Source organism: Dendrobates tinctorius, unplaced genomic scaffold, assembly GCF_039654945.1.
Source record: "Dendrobates tinctorius isolate UK_male_01 unplaced genomic scaffold, ASM3965494v1 ptg000171l, whole genome shotgun sequence".
NCBI lineage: Eukaryota > Metazoa > Chordata > Amphibia > Anura > Dendrobatidae > Dendrobates > Dendrobates tinctorius.
Genome location: NW_027361838.1, coordinates 1495056 through 1512651, shown reverse-complemented (window position 1 = coordinate 1512651; position 17596 = coordinate 1495056). Strand labels below are relative to the sequence as shown.

Here is a 17596-nt window from a genome sequence, read left to right as displayed (position 1 = left end):
TTGGATAAAATTTTATTGATAAAGTCATGTGTGGATTGCATGCATTTTTGGTGCTGTGGAAATGCACTAAAACACATACGTTTTTCTACCTGGGGATTTTCCTCATTTCATTCAAGTCTATGGAAAAAAAATCTGCAAATAAAATGTATATTTACTGTAACAGAAATTAAACGGCAATAATAATAGAAAAAAACCAGTACAATGGGAATGAGATTTTTATAAATCCCAACAGTTTTGATGGTACTGGGATATTCTGCATTTTTTGAGCAGCGAAAATATGAAGCATCAAAAATGCACCAAATACTTTTCATGGGAATTTAGCCTAATGAAAAACTGAAAGAGGCAAATTGTTTTAGATTTACTTCAATAAAGCTCACAGATAACAACAATTCTGCATCTTTTCTCCTAAATCTACATTGTGCTCTTCCTCCAAAAAATGTATGTATAGATAAATTGACATCAGGGTGTTACCATTCATATTGTGAAAGGGTGTGTCCTTATACTGCCATTGTCAGCACTGATTGGACAGTGTGAGACCACATAGAGACAACCCTCCAACTGGAAATACCCAGCTGTCCATTAATTTATAGGTTTCTAAATGGAATAACCGCACAACAGAGAGCAGTAAGAAAAGATGCTCCAGAATTGTTATATTATGGAAAATGCAGTTATTTACTTAAAGGGAATCTGTCAGCAGGTTTTTACTTTGTAAGCTGAGAACAACATGAGGTAGGGACAGTGACCCAGATTTCAATAATGTGTGCTGTTGTTTCCATACAATGAGGATATTATCACTGCCTCGACCACAGTTTATGAGAGCTCCGATCTGACTACGCCTCCTCCTCTGATAAGCAGCTCACTATTAATAGACAATGTACACAAAAAGCTGTAGTGTGGGCAGGGTTAGCTGTGATGTGGGCGGGGGTAGATTTCTGAGCTCTGCTGCATGCTACATCTAAGAACTCTGATTGTGTCACGACTGCTGCACCCAGTAAACTAAGTGATACATCGTTGGAATCAGGATCTCTTTTCCTACAATATGTTGCGCTCAGATTCCCTTTAAAATAGACATGCAAAGGGAATAGACAGGTGTCCTTTAAAAACAGACGCCAGGATAATGTAAGGTTCAATATGGGCTAGAAAAAAAAATAGCATTCATTACATATAGCGGCAATATAGTTACCTCATCCGATTGAGAAGGGCTGATGCGGGGCATTGGTGACACTTGTGGCGTTTTCAGCTGAGTTGTATTGTTTTCAGATCCTAGCTCTCGGTGGACAGTCTGAATGTGATTTTGGAGTTCACTTTCAGATTCAAACTTAACATTGCAACTAGAGCATCGGGTCTTCATCATGGAGGCCTTATTTTTACCATCTACACAGGGTATATTGTCAGGCTGACTTAGAGAAGGCCTATTAGTGTTTAAAATCACATTGGTAGTTGGACTGGCACTTTTACTAAGATTAACACAAGTAGCACAAAGGCCGTAGGGCAAACCATTAATATCAAGCTTCACCAAGTCCTGTTTCGAGCGAAACTCTTTTAGACAAGAAGCACACTTGAACAACTTCTGTAAGTTAGGTGCACGTCCAGTGGACTGAATTGCAGATCCGTTTCCGGTTTTCTGCATATGAAATGTGCCATGAATCTTGAGCTCCAGAGTTGATGTCACTGTCTGCATGCAAACTACACAACGAAACCCTGTCAATGAATTTCTCAGGTCTGGATGCATTTGACAGTGTTCTAAGAAATCATCCTCACTATGTAGGGGAAGTTTACAAATTCTGCAGTTCCCAGTGTCCAGGCTCTTACTATGTGTAACCTTGTGTTCTGTAAGAGTTAACAAAGATGGGAAACGTTCCCCACATATCGGACACATGTAATGCTTTACTGGACCGAGATGTGTCTGCATATGCTCTCTCAGACCATTTTCAGAAAAAAATGTACGAGCACAGACATTGCACTTATAGTTTCCTTTAATCAACTCAGCCTTTTTCTTGACAATTGCACTTTCTCCAGGTCGAATATTGTGATCTCGGAGTTGGTGATTCTGCAATAAAGAATCCATGGTGTAGGCTGCACCACATATATCACAGCCATACATTGGTTCTGAGGTATCTATATCTTCCTCACTGCCATCATGACTATTATGAGACTCTTGATTGTTAGTCAATAGGTTCTGAAGTTCCACCTCTTCTTTCTGAACTTGTTCTGGAGCTCCATTGGTTCCACAGTTTTGTGTTTTGGCTTCAAACACACAATGTTTTTCCCTCAAATGTTTTTCTAATAAAATGATGGCATGAAAAGCTTTACTGCAAAATTTGCAATTATATTTTTTGCTGTGGGTTGTAATGTGACACTGTAGCTCTACTTCTGTGCCAAAGGACTCGCCACAGAAAATGCACTTGTGGATTTTTCCCTGGTTCTCCAGGTGGTTGTGCTTTACGTGAAGCTGTAAGTCAGTTTCTGTGCGAAAGTCCCAGTTACAGGACGTGCAACGGTATACTTTCTTTTCATTGCTGTGTTTCACAGCCAAGTGAAGCTGAATGGAGACTTTGGAGTCAAACACTTCCTGGCATAGTGTGCAACGGAAGAAAACAAATGTATGCATGTCTAGCAAGTGCTTCTGCAAATCATCCACTGAAGTAAACTGTTTGTCACAACTCTCACAAATATAATATGTTGATGTGATCATAAAATGAATGGTAACATGTTTTAAAAGAGATTCTTGGTTTGGAAAATCTTTGTTGCACTGGGGGCATGTCAATTTTGGCAGAACGGTATCAAGATGAGTTTTTAAGTGAGTCTGAAAACCATCGAGGGATGAATACTTGGCACCACATTGATTGCAGATGTACTCGCCTGCAGGTCTTGAAGGATTGCCACCAATGGTCTGCATCATCTTTAAGGAGGATTGATCCAAAGTAACAGGAGATAAGGGACTCAGAGCCCTAGATTTCTTCCCATTATGGATGTAATTTAATGCCAACGGAATGTTCTTGTGATTTTCCTTGATATGCTTGTTTAATTTAAGAACACTATTAAAGATAGGTGAATTGGTACAGTACGAGCAAGAGTATACTTCAACCACTGGCTCTTTTGGGGTACCCAATACTGGAGAACCAAACCGAGAATTGCTGAGGTCACAATGGACTTGACGAATGTGCTCCTCTAAGGAAGAGTCTGTGAGAAATCCCATGTAACAATGGGGACAAAAGAATGCATTACTGTCTTTTGCAACTGGATTTGGAAACCCATGTGAACTTCTAATGTGCTCTTGTAGTATGTTAAGGTCATTGAATACATCAGAGCAAAAGTTGCATTGATACACCATGGCAGGCATAGTGGAAACGATTAATGCTGGATCCTGAGTTTCATGTACCTGTTTGAGATGTTCATTTAGATTGTAGAGAGAAGGTAATACTTCTAAGCAGTACTGACAGATATGAGCCTGCTCTGGTTTATCTAAATGCATAGTTTTAAGATGTATCTGGAGGACAGCAAGGCTAGAAAATAACTGTTTGCTGCAGTAGATGCAGCTGTATGTGACTTTAGCTTGCTTGCTTGATGGGGCATTGAGATCACCTGTTTGCTGAGAAGCTCTTTTCCTCCCACGACTTTTAGTCAGTGGTGGAGCAATATCCACCATTGTGGAACTGTCCACAGACAGGTTTGAATCAGGGGTGGTACTCGATACCGATGTGTAGCCTACAGTAACTAAAGAAGGACTGTTGCTTGGATTACAGGATTCGGGGTGTTGATGACTATCCATATGGCTATAGAGCTCCTCTATACTGTGGAAATTTTCTGAGCAAATGCTACAAGAGTTTTTTTTCTCGCTGCTATGAATTTGATCCATGTGATTCAAAAGAGAGGTTTCTTCAACAAAAAGTTCATGGCAATACATACACTGGAGAGCAGCTCTATCATCATTTGGAGAACATTCAGGGTGACAGTCTGCTATATGTTTCTGGAGATCCTCTGGAAAGTCAAACCCCTCTTCACACTGGCTGCATTTCTGGGTGTCCTTCAATTTCCATTCCTCCATTCTGGCACCAGACTGTGAACAATCTTTATTTCGCTCATGTACCTGCATATGACCATGCAACGAGCTTGAAGAGAGAAACCCCCTTCTACAAATGGCACACTTATATGGCTTGTTGGAAGTATGAGTCTTTAAATGAATTTTAAGATGATCACTTCTAGAAAATGCTGCATCACACTCACTGCAGTGATATTTTTTGTCTCCAGTATGCAGTTTTATATGGCGATCTCTACTTCTTTTGTGCTTGAACAATCTACTACAATATGTGCACTTAAAAGGTAGTTTGTCACTGTGAATCTGTTCATGGTGTTTTAAATAGCTGAGGCGACTGAAGGATTTGTCACAGAACTGGCAGGGATACGGCAACCCAGGAATACCCTCCTCTTCACCAAAATCGCAACCTTCTCCGTGGCTGGGTGATGTCTGATCTTTACTAGACGGTGATGATGCTGGCCATGAGCAAGCTGGATCATCTTCTACATCTGCACCATCTGCAAATACAAAATAAAAAACATTAGAAATATATAGTATTCATATGAGGTATAACTATTCTATAAAATGCTTTGACAATGTTATAATTAATTATAATTAATGGTATATTGTTATATTAAACTGTTACAGTGGGTACGGAAAGTATTCAGACCCCTTTAAATTTTTCACAATGTTTCATTGCAGCCATTTGATAAATTCAAAAAAGTTCATTTTTTTCTCATTAATGTACACTCTGCACCCCATCTTGAACGAAAAAAAAACAGAAATGTAGAAATTTTTGCAAATTTATTAAAAAAGAAAAACTGAAATATCACATGGACAAAAGTATTCAGACCCTTTGCTCAGACACTCTATTTAAGTCACATGCTGTCCATTTCCTTGCGATCCTCCTTGAGATGGTTCTACTCCTTCATTGGAGTCCAGCTGTGTTTAATTAAACTGATAGGACTTGATTTGTAAAGGTGCACACCTGTCTATATAAGACCTCACAGCTCACAGTGCATGTCAGACCAAATGAGAATCATGAGGTCAAAGCAACTGGCCAAAGAGCTCAGAGACAGAATTTCTGTGAGGTACAACATTCCCCTGCCTCTTTTTAAACAATGTTTTACCTCAAAGAATGAATAATTTACAATCCCATGCTGTAATGTCTGTATACTCTTTTTCTTCCTCCCCTGCTCAGGAGCTGTAGTATGATCAGACTATGTCCCTGCATGGTCAGACACGGTACACAGCAGGGGCACATTTATAAGATTATCCCAGCACAGGGACATATAATTAAACACATCCAATTGTGGAAATTATTATTGTTTCAATATGTATTGGTTAAAATTAAACTTTGGTTTGTGGGAAAACCCCTTTAATGGATTAAGGATTTTCCATCCTGGTGTCTTACAGGTTCCAGTAGCCTCACTACCACCTAAGATGACACCAGTGTTATAAACGGCCCCTGGTAGTAGAAGGTTTAATTTGGGGAGGAAGAGAAGTTTCAAGCTATGTTTTGACCTATTCTGATAGGTGCTGTACAGGGACCATTTATCTACTTTACTATAGAAACAATTCTGCAAATGTGCATACAGGGACAATATATAGCAAAGGAACATATACAAACATCAGTGGTGTAAGCTGAACCATTGAACCCTAATATAAAATCTCCAACAGTGCCTCTAACTATTAAAAGGCCTTCAGTTGTATTGGTCTTCCCATTTGGGCCAAAAAGACCTCTTGGGCCCCTCCATGTTTTAGGACCCTAATGTGACTGGAATGTCCAGACCTACTCCAGACCTACTCCAACTATGGTGTCGCTACTAACAACCACTATGCAATAAGAAAAAAAATAATTCCTAATTTTCTCATTAGTTCTTACCACTTTGTACTGTCATCAGATTTGGGATAAAAACACCGTGGGTGGGTTTGTTCAGCCAATTTTTTTTTTTTTTTTCAGAAATAAAAAAGTAGCATCCTATCACACAGAAGAGCAGTACTAAAGGTTCAGTGCACACAAACGTGCATTGTGTTCAAGTTCAAGAGGTTCCTCAACATTTCTTCCTTTCTCCAACTACATTAACATGCTGAACTTCCTTAGGAAAGTAGGCATGGTACTTTCAAGTGACACAGACAAAGCTGAAAACCGGAAACAGGAACACTGATAAGTGAATATGAATAAAGCTTTTAAGATTTATTAGCAAAAGTTCCACATGATGATGGGCAGTTAACAGGAACTGATAGGCACACATTAACATATCTAGATGTAGGAAATAGACCATTTAAAGATTAGATTTGAATGATTATGTACTATCATATAAAAAAAATCTTAATGACTGTAGTAGAAAAATATTTTCTCCTGTCCTCAAGACTCTTTTCTTTGAGATGGCAAAATCAATGCTTTTCCAACTGAAAATGTCATAGGAAAGAATGGTGAAGAATTCTAAAGCATATGGTCACCTTTACCTGACACATTGTACTAAATTATACTACCGTATAAGGTAAGGAATAACTGGTCTTCAGAAGACAGATACAAGTCTGAATGCCTCCAAGTGCTTATAAAAGACTAAAAGACTAAAACAGCCACCAAATGGGAGGCTATGACATTTTCCACTTATTCTTTGTACAAATTTTCAAACATGTCTCTAATTAGAGATGAACGGATCGCTTCATGCATCCTTGGTCCATGGTCCAGGTCAGTGCTCTATGGCCATAGAGAGGAGCGGAACAAATTTCAGGCTTTTCCACGATTTTGCCTCCGACCTGGCGTTATGTCATCTGTGTTCAGTACGGTGCACAGGTGACATTTCGCCGTATCGGCTAACCATAAACTAAGGCCAGGATCTTGGAGGGTAAGGAAATTCGTGCAGCTCCTGTCAATGGCTAGAGAGCACTGATCTGTACCGTCGACTGAGGTTGTGCAAAGAGATCCGCTCCTCTTTATCTCCAAATACTATTGAGTTGAATTACCACTGCCTTATACCTGAATTTTTAATTCTCATGTTTGGCCACTCTAAAACAGGCTATTAAACAGCCGCTGACCAGATTGGTGGTGTCCTTGAAGGGAAGGTGTACATTGAGCCTTTGTGATGAATTTTTGAAGCAGAATTTCAGCAGAAACATATTTTTACGAGATACTTTCAGGAGGATTTAAAGTGTTTCTGGTAAAAAAAAAAAAACTCCTTAAAAAACTTTATGCATCTACCCTTAGAGTCATAAGACTGGAAAACCCTTTAATTCCATGACACAGTTATCTTGATGACTTATTGTTTGGTATAATTTTACAATACTAAATGTATTTTAAAGCAAATGAAATCACTGCATTGTTTTGGTCATTTTATTTTTGGTCTTCTTTGTTGTTGTTTTCCTTCTTTTGACCACTGTGCTATTATTTGTATTTTCCCTGTGAGTCACCTTTTCCTGAAGGTTGTGTGCCTTTCTTATAATCCATGTTTGATATCACATTTACTGGCATCTCACTGTTTCAAAATCACAAGCATTAGACATGAAATATACTTGAAAAGACACACACGGTTTTGTCCAACTGTTTTATTCCAATAAAAAGTATTTATCTACACCTCGCCAGTTAATGTATAGTGAAACATATATAGTTTTAGCATTTAACATTACTAACATTTACCAATGGACTTACAATCTAACTTCCCAAACCAGGGAATGGCTGTGATAACTGAAATGTGGCATGAAACAGGTAGATCATAAAAGTGGCTTGTTTGCAACAACAATTTGGAGAAGATGCAATGTCCTTATGTGAGATTCATAAAAATAGTGAAATGAACTGGAAGACCAACAGCAAGTCAGATCTTATTGACTGACAATTATCAATGCTTAACCTTACTTTTGACAGTGTGGTTGAAGGTTGTGAAATTCCAATTTCTAAAATTAACAGTAAAGCTAACCTGGTGGTATGGACAGAGGAATAAACATCTTACTAATGTCCATATTGTAAGGCAATGTTCATATTATACTCTCACATTGGTGGCATCATTGGGGCTCACGTCTTAAGCCGAGGAAAACAGGATTCGGGCATATGCGCTGAAGGATGATGGACTGTAATGATGCATAGGGAGTCACTGTGTGCTCTGTTGGACATAACTTTTTGTAGTATCCGCCTAGCTCCAAGATTTGGTTGACTGCATCTTGAAGGTCGCCTTAAATAGGTGGCTGCAGATTATATTTGATTCTGTCTGCATCATTATAGTCAATGGCCCCATCAATACATAAATCTTGTTTTCCGGAACTTCAGATGTAATCCCCTCACATGCATCCTGAGGAAGTTATACGAAATGTGTGTTGGGGTGACAGAGACGATTCACTTTGCTATCTATTCATACATGTGAGCTTGTTTGGTCCTTATACTATTAGATTGCATGTGTCTACTTGGTTTGTACCCTATATCCTTTTGATCTACAGTGGGTTCAGACATCCAGGTTTAAATATTGGTGATGGTTTCCTCCCCTCCTAATCCTAAATTATGTATGCCCACTAAATATACCCAATGTGGTTCTCATTAGGCTTGATAGTTGGTTTTCATACTTTCCATTATTATCCCTGTCTTAGCAGTATTTGTCATTTATTTATTTGGTATTTTTAATTAAAAAAAAAACTTTCTGGCTATAATATACTCTACTCTTTGGGACTGTTTTTTCCATGCCTGAGCTTAAAGTAAACCATTTTAATATGTAAATATGTAAGGATACATGTGTTTATTAACTCAAAAAGAAATAATAGCATACATAGTGTATATGAAAGCTCCTCCATTCAGTCTGCAACTGGATTACTGGTCACTTTGGTAGAACAAAGGTTGGAGGGCCCCCATTATCGGGGGTGATCCCTTATATAATGTGAATGTACCACAAAAGTCTTACATGAGTACCCCACAAAAATAATGTACCAAGTTTTCATGGTGCTGGAATACTAAAGGCTCTCTAAGCTAGTCAGTGGCTACCATCATGAAACAATCACTGACCTCAGGGAGACCAGTCAAAGAAAACACTGCGGCAGCCGGCAAAGGCGCTCAATCAGTGAAATCCTAGGTGCATTGCTCCCTGGGAAATACGAATATGCAAATAAAGTCCGTGGAGCCTCATTTAAGAGTCTCGAACACGGGACTAGCCAGATCTTCCTCCAGGGAAGGACCCAGCCAAGGAGTGGCTCCTAGCGGAAACCACCATTACCACCATATTAAGTGTTTGAGACTCTTAAATGAGGCTCCACGGACTTTATTTGCATAGTTAGTGGCTACCGACTTTTTCAATAAATTACAAAAGTCAAATTATGGGATTTACAAGAGAAACAAATATGTAGTTGAGCTTTCTATAATATTTATAAAGTCCACAGAACTAGAGTGAATCCATGTCGGAGAAACTTAGACAACATTGACCGGCTTTTCTTTCCATAATCTGGAAAGAATTAGACAGGTATTCTATACTAGTCACATGGATGTAAAAAATATGATATTACTAAGATGAAAGCCAGGACTGGTAAGAACTGTGTAAACATTAATGAAGCCTACGTTCCTTTAAGGTAGAAAGATTTTACTAGAATCTTAACTTCTTTACTTATCCACAGGAAACAGATGAGGATTCATTCCTTTCCTGCATCAAGAAACTGATGACAACACCATCTCACTATCAATGCCAGATGGCAGCCTTCGAACTCTGTGAAAACAACCAAACTTCACTCCTGGAGTCATGCCCATTACAACAATTCCTTTTATTACATGTTGGAAATGGCAGGATTTGGGGGGATTTATTAATGCTCGCACACAAAATGCTATATGAAGGGGGCTCTTCTCCATGTGTAATCCAAAGCAACAGATCTCATTGCTGCAACCAACTGCTGTCAGGAAGCTAGAAGAAAGAATTTTCAGCTAGCATGCTGTTATTGCTGGTAGAAAAAAAACCTGCACTCCACAAGGCAGAGCTGTGATTTACTTATATTAGCTGGGCACAGAACAGCAGGCACTCCTGTAATCACAATGTTAACCACTTATGTTCCGTGACACGTCATAAAGAAAAGTAAATGCTTTACTTCTTCTATGGTTCAGCACGAATACTTGGAAAATGAATGCAATGCCAGCGACTTGTAGCTTCGCTTCCTTCATTTCCTTTGCATGACACTGGAGAGGATCATGTAAAGTGATTGCATAGTTCATGCCAGTTCTATCACAACAACCCACTCACCAGGAAGAGGAGGGTAAGCCTGGTTGGAATTTTCCTACATGTTTTTTTAGCTTAGGCTTAATTCACATTGCTACTGTAGGTTCTACTGATGTCTGAAACCAAATGACCACAAGCAACAATATCTTACATACTGCCCACATCGGCTGTCATAATCATACATGTCAACTTTGGGCAAACCGTTTTGGGGGTAGACCATCCATGACCACACACCTTCCACACCTCCTAAAGCTACATAATTGCATTTTTAGTTGGAGTTCTGTCAGTGGAAAAAGTTGACATCACACGGACAGCACAAGGACCAATGTAATTCAGGAGAGGGTGATCAGGTAATCGTTTTTTTGTACACGGACATAATGTCAGCGTGAAAATAAGAATCAAAGTATGCACTAGTTTCTTCTATACAGTGGCATGTAAAAGTTTGAGGATCCCTGGTCAAAATTACTGTTATTGGCCGCGTCTGCACCGGAGGAGCAGTTCCTGCTAGGTATTGACGATGACGTAGGAACCACGTGACACGGGCAGGTCACATGATTCATCCCGGCAACATTTCCGCTCTGGGGTCTGCAGTGTGTAAACGACGGTGTCTATCACAAGTGGACGGTATTACAGGCTTTACTACTACGCCATTTTCGTATAGTAGACGTGAATGGCATATACGTAAACACCGTTACTGCGGCGAGATATGCTAATTCCGTAACCTTTAAGTTACGAAAATAACGTACCTCTCTGTGCTTACACTGTTTCCGTAACTACCACTTATTTCTATAAGATCTACGGAAAGAACGTAATAGTACAGCCTGCTCGGCTCTTTCCGTTGTCTGTCATCGCTTTATAGATTGGTATTTCTTTCTCAGACATGAGTGGTCGAGCTAAGTGAAAAATAATAAGTAATTTATAATAAAAATCTATCAATTTTGTGCCCAGAGTGTGTTATACATGCTAAGTTCCTCAACAGACAACATCTACTATATAATCGTCTAATTCTGTCTGTCTGTCTCTCTGTAATGGAAATCCCGTGTCGCTGATTGGTCACGCCCGACCGGCAACGACCAATCAGCGATGCGGGATTTCCGTTACAAACAGAAAGACAGACAGAATTAGACGATTATATAATAGACTAGATGGTGGCCCGATTCTAATGCATCGGGTATTCTAGAATATGTAGTTTCGCGGGCGGACTGCACCTGTCGCTGATTGGTCACGGCCGGCCGGGCGCGACCATTCAGGCTAGTGCCAGTCATCTCCCAGCTGCGTCGCCGCTGACCTTCGTGCGGCAGGAGATGGCCCGCGGCAACCGTCAGGAGATCAGCGGCTAGCGCCGTAGATCTCCTGACGGTGGGGGTGGCGTGCGTAGTTTGAATTCCACACCAATTCGCCGCCGGACTGCGCCTGTCACTGACAGGCGCAGTCCGCCCACAAAACTACATACATATTCTAGAATACCCGATGCGTTAGAATCGGGCCACCATCTAGTATATATTAGTATACTAGCTGAAGAGCCCGGCGCTGCCTGGGCATAGTAACTAACTATGGTTAGTTATAACAAATTATAATGATTATATATATATATATAAAGCGGAGTGTAGAGCCCCGCCCATTCCGCATAGCCACATTCACTATAATATCCCACATCATCCCGTCAGCCAGAGCTACTGGACTACTACCCATAGTATCCCACATTATCCCGTCAGCCGGAGCCACTGGACTACTACCCCTAATATCCCTCATCACCCTTCAGCCAGAGCAACCGGACAACTACCACTAATATCCCACATCATCCCGCCAGCCAGAGTTACCAGACTACTACCCATAATATCCCACATCATCCCATCAGCCAGAGCCACCGGACTACTACCCATAATATCCCACATCATCCCATCAGCCAGGGCCACTGGACTACTACTCCTAATATCCCACATCATCCCGTCAGCCTGGAGTCAGAACCAGAGCGCTGAGTGGATTTGCCCTGACTTCCATACCAATGATCCCTTTAATAGAAGCCTGGGGTGAGAATCAGAGCACTGAGGGATTTACCATAACTTCCTTTAAGAGAGGCCTGGGGTTCGAATTAAAGTGCTGGATGGATTTGCCCTGACTTCCATACCGGAGATCCCTTTAAGAAGGGCCTGGGGTCAGTACCAAAGTGCAGAATGGATTTGCCCTAAATTCCATACCAATGATCCCTTTAAGAGACTCTGGGGTTCAGAGCCACAGAGCTGAGTGGAACTGTCCTAACTTCCATACCGGGGTTCCCTTTAAGAGAGGCCTGGGGTCAAAACCAAAGCGCTGGATGGATTTGCTCTGACTTCCATACCAATGATCCCTTTAAGAGGGAAGATGTGCCTATGGGATGGAGGATGTGTGATGGGTATATGGGCATGGGAGGGGGGATTCGTTTCTGTCATGTGCTCGCTGCTCCTTTCTGGGGGGCAGACTTCCCAGGGATGCTATATTTCTCCCACCATGTCAGTGTCTGCTGAGGTGTTGTTAAGTGGGAAAACTGTTGGTCATGGCCAACCAATCACAGCTCAGCTTCTTTTAACCAGCTCTGGTGAAATGAGAGATGCTTAGTGATTGATTGCAAGGAAAACTGTTGATCATAGCAACCAATCACAGCTCAGCTTCTTTTGAACAGCTCTGGTGAAATGAAAGATGCTTCGTGATTGGTTGGTGATACACACACACATACACATTCATTTTTATATAGAGAGATATTTTTTGGTCTAAAATACAAAAGGAAATGTGTCACCTTTAACTTTAAGCCTTTTAGAGATCATTTCATTTTCAACTTGCTTAAAGGGAACCTGTCAGCAGGGTTATGCATAGTAACCTACATTCAGTGTCAGGTCGGCGCCGTTATACTGAATAAACTGATATTTTGGTTGATGAAATCCATCTTGTGGCTGTTTCTTAATCTTTATTTTCAGTTTTATACTAATGATATGCTGTTTTTGATCTTGTAAATTTTATTCCCTGCTGATGTATAACAACAAATACCATAAAGATGACCATACAGGTGAAAAATCATCGTTTTATTTTTTCTTGATGAACATTTGATGATTTTCTTCCATAAATGCAGCCTAAATGGAATGGAAGTTCAGTTTTTTGTGGGGGTGGGGTTGCCAATGCTCAGGAAATTTGCCAACTCTTGCTGGATTCCAGGAGGTCTCACTTTTTTCCAGATGTTCTGGATGAGTCGGCAAGTATGGCTATGTAATAAGTGATAAATAATACATGAAGGGATATCAATGTACAGTATATAAATTCACACAATGTACATATAGAAGTATAATGTATATACAGTGGGGAAAATAAGTATTTGATAAACTGCCGATTTTGCAAGTTTTCCCACCTACAAAGAATGGAGAGATCTGTATTTTTTTTTTAAATAAGCTTGTTAGGAAGGGAGTAATGGTAGCAATAAATATTGGTGGTGGTTTGGGTGTCCTGGGAAAGCGGTGAGGTTCCCTTTAACTGATTTATCAAATACTTGGCTAGAAGATATTTACAGGCAGAGGATCACTTTTCATATTTTTTGGATGTTTTCCTTAATTGAAAAATATTCAGAATTCAGAGTCCTCAGTGGTTGATACTTTTTAATGGCTAACTGAAAAGATGGTAACACATTGCAAGCTTTCGAGACTACTCAGGTCTCTTCATCAGGCATAGACTAATACAAAATCTGAAGAGTCACATATTTATGCACAATACAGCACAGAAAAAATGCAATAGATGAGACAAGTGACGTGAAGCAAAATTATGATTATGGGAGAGGGAGAAACATAAATATTGGACCAGTTCATAGATAAGGAGTCAGGATGTTTTATTGTCCTCTGATTGGGGTCTCCTAATGTGTTGTGATGCCCCATAAGGTCTTAGGAGCAAATTCATTAATTGATGTAAAAAAATGTAAAACCTGTCCATCTATAATGACCACGGACAAGATAAAGATCCCCAATTCACATCAGGACTACAAGATCCCAGGTACTTTCAGCTGCATTACATCTAATGTGGTGTACTTAATTATTTGTACTAAATGTCCAACTAGGGGTCTGTATGTGGGGGAGACAGGGCAAAAGCTTAGAACAAGGATGAATGCTCATCGTCACACAATAAGAGAAAAAAGAATGGATCTACCTGTGGCAAAACATTTTTGTATGATGGACCACAACACCATGGATATGAAATTACTGGTATTGAAAGGTAACTTCACATCTCAGAGAGAGAGAAGAGTCTGTGAGTATAAATTTATGACGACCTTTGACACTCTCAATGCTGGAATGAATGTGTCGCATGGATTTATGTCTTTTTACATCAATTAAGGAATTTGCCCCTAAGACCTTGTGGGGGCATCACAACACATTAGGAGACCCCAATCAGACGACAATAAAACATCCGGACTCCTTATCTATGAACTGGTCCAATATTTATGCTTCTCCCTCTCCCATAATCATAATTCTGCTTCACGTCACTTGTCTCATCTATTGCATTTTTTCTGTGCTGTATTGTGCATAAATATGTGACTCTTCAGATTTTGTATTAGTCTATGCCTGATGAAGAGATCTGAGTAGTCTGGAAAACTTGCAATGTGTTACCATCTTTTCAGTTAGCTGTTAAAAGGTATCAACTACTGAGGACTCTCAATTCTGAATATTTTTCTATCTACTGGCTAACACGGTACAAAGATATACATCTTTCCTGTTCCTTAATTGATGAACAGTATCTTTCTTTACATGACAAAAGGTTAGTCTAATTAACATTCATGTGAAAAAATAAAAAAAATCTACATTTTTCAACCCGGATCCAATATTTGTATGCGATGGAACTGTTACTTATTATATCTCAGTACAAATTTTAAAGTAAAAAAAATATACACTTAGGTAGGAAGGAAGGATCATCCCTGCGCTGCTGCAAGAATTCCAAAAATTGTAGAGGTTTCAGCGTGGTTTATTCTACGCGTTTCAGGGTTCAGGTGACCCCTTCATCAGGACATACCACAAATATTGTACCATATTTGGAATTTTTGTAATTCTTCTTGCGGCAGCGCGGGGATGATCCTTCCTTCCTACCTAAGGGTATGCTTCAACCAGGTCCTGCACTGACCTGTGGATCTGCAGCAGCCGCCATTAATATATGTCTTTTCTTCACTCTCACCAGGTGAGTAGTTCTCTTGGTGGGCAACTCTGTGTAACGTTTGATAAGACCCTATTTGCACTTTTGTGTCTCCCTCTTTTCTCTGACAAAGTAAAAAAAATACAATTTTTATATTATCAAGGCAATGGAAGTTTCTATGGGATATTTTCCATGAAGCCTGAGGAAACTAGGAATGACAAATGGCCAGTTACCTATATCAGGGCATTCAAATGTGATTTATAGACAATCATAATTCCCTACATAAGTGTTAAACTCCATTTTTTTATGAGCAAAGAGGCTCAAGGGAGCGAACACCTATATTCGGATTGGTGTATTATATGGGGAAATAGTCAATGAGATACTGAAAATTCCATTTTCATTTTTTTTTTTTAAAGCCTCCTCATATGTGATGCTGACATAAATCCTCTCTCTTGCAGCACTCAATATATGCTGCTTAGTGTAAATGTGTTTTCTGTGTCACTGTAAGGACGCTGCATTTCAGATGAAAGCACTTAACTCCGCAATGTAAATTTTTAATTTTTCCCAAGCAGTTCAGTTACTTCACACTAACGGGTTCTGCGAGGGTTTTCAATTCTGCTCATTAGAAGGAAACCGTATATTTATTTCTTAAGATTTATCTGGAAAGTCTATTTCAGGATGCCAATCTGTATGTCTAGCGTGTGCAGATGTTTTTTTGGAAAGGGGCTGTATTCACAGCGTTTCACCATTTCCATAAAGCACATTAAAAACAAGTGTGTGAACACTCACAGATGAAAGTATCTAACACTCCTGAGATTTCCAGTGGAAAGAGCTGGCTGACTTTTCTCCGAGCAGACAGGAATGCCCGTGATTTTGAGGCCTGAGTAAATAAAAGAGGTCCTTATTTCCTAATTTTGCTGGCTAGCCGTACTGCAGCAGTCTCTGTGCTGCTGCCAAAGGGGATACAAAAACTGGAACTACACCCAGCAGCTAAAGAACTGTCTTTGTTAGCAAGCCAGACTTTCCTGACCATCTTCTGGCAATAAAACTGCCATATCCTGCAAGAAAGACCTCCATCTAGAGTTTGATCATTCTCTAGTCTGTCTAATAGGACTACACAACAGATTTTGCCTGCGCTGTTCTGGAAGAGGACAGCTGGAAACACAGTTAGTGGCAGCACAACACCTGTTCAGTCATATTTATGGTAAAAACTGCTCAATAACAGTTTAAACAGCAAAGCTATACCACAGGAGATATCCAATATACAGACACTAAAGCTCCCGATCAAAGGGCCCTATTGCCAGCCCTATGACAACCAATAAATGGACTGTGGATATCAGGGTACTGTTCAGATGATGCTTCCACTGACCAGATACTGTATAAGTAAAAACAAGAACCACCAAGAAACTGCAACATAATAAACATAAAAACATAAAAAAAAGCATAATATTATTTTTGTTAGAATTTTTGAATTAAAGTGAATCTTAGGGCTTGCATAGACAAGCGTATTATATGGAAGTGTGCTGGCGAGTAAAAATCGGACAGCACAGTGACCAATGGGATTCAAAAGGGCTGTTCAGATTACACTTTTGTCCATGTCTCTTCCATATTTCTATGGGTGCACAAAAAAATCAGATCCCATACCGAACCTCCATGTAGCATCTGATTTGCATGGACACATTGCCATTATTAACCAGGGAATCTGTCATTGATCAGATAAAGTTTAAACTGTTGTACAAAATCGGAGTCCACATGGAGGTAAAAACCGGACACGTGCATGTCACACGGACATAAAAAATGGACACACGGATGGCACATGGATGACAATATGGATAAATATCATATGAGTTTTCTGGATGAAACTGATTGTTTTTCATACGCTCATCTGACGTCGTACACAGTAAAACTACTTTAATCAGACATCTGCGTGCTTGACATTTGTTTCGGACTCAGAACTACAAGGTAGGCCAAATCCACACACAACCGTAAAGCCAGATCGCGGACTCGAAACTTGGACCCTACTGACTTACTGATAAAATGGTCTGAGCATTTCAAAATGTATTGCTAGCAGAAAATATGCGACTCTCCTATCTTCCAGCTTAGAGGTTTGATTAATCTGATGCTAAAGGAATTTCACCGCTGAACAGAAACCAAACATATAGCCTATAACTGGGGTAGTGGTCTTTACAAGTAGGAACACCACAATAAGAGTGAAGATGTCAAATTTACTCCAACTTTGCTCTAAACTGGAAAACAAACC

At 39.9% G+C, this 17596-nt stretch overlaps 1 protein-coding gene across 4 annotated transcripts in view; it reads right to left on the bottom strand.

Moving 5' to 3' along the window:
- Window positions 1–17596, bottom strand: part of ZNF521 (zinc finger protein 521) — a 532966-nt gene that overhangs the window by 330539 nt on the left and 184831 nt on the right. For all 4 annotated transcript variants that reach the window (XM_073550821.1, XM_073550823.1, XM_073550820.1 and 1 more), the window contains one exon: window positions 1184–4536. In XM_073550821.1, coding sequence (XP_073406922.1) covers window positions 1184–4536 — 3353 coding nt within the window. The remainder of the gene's footprint in view (window positions 1–1183; window positions 4537–17596) is intronic.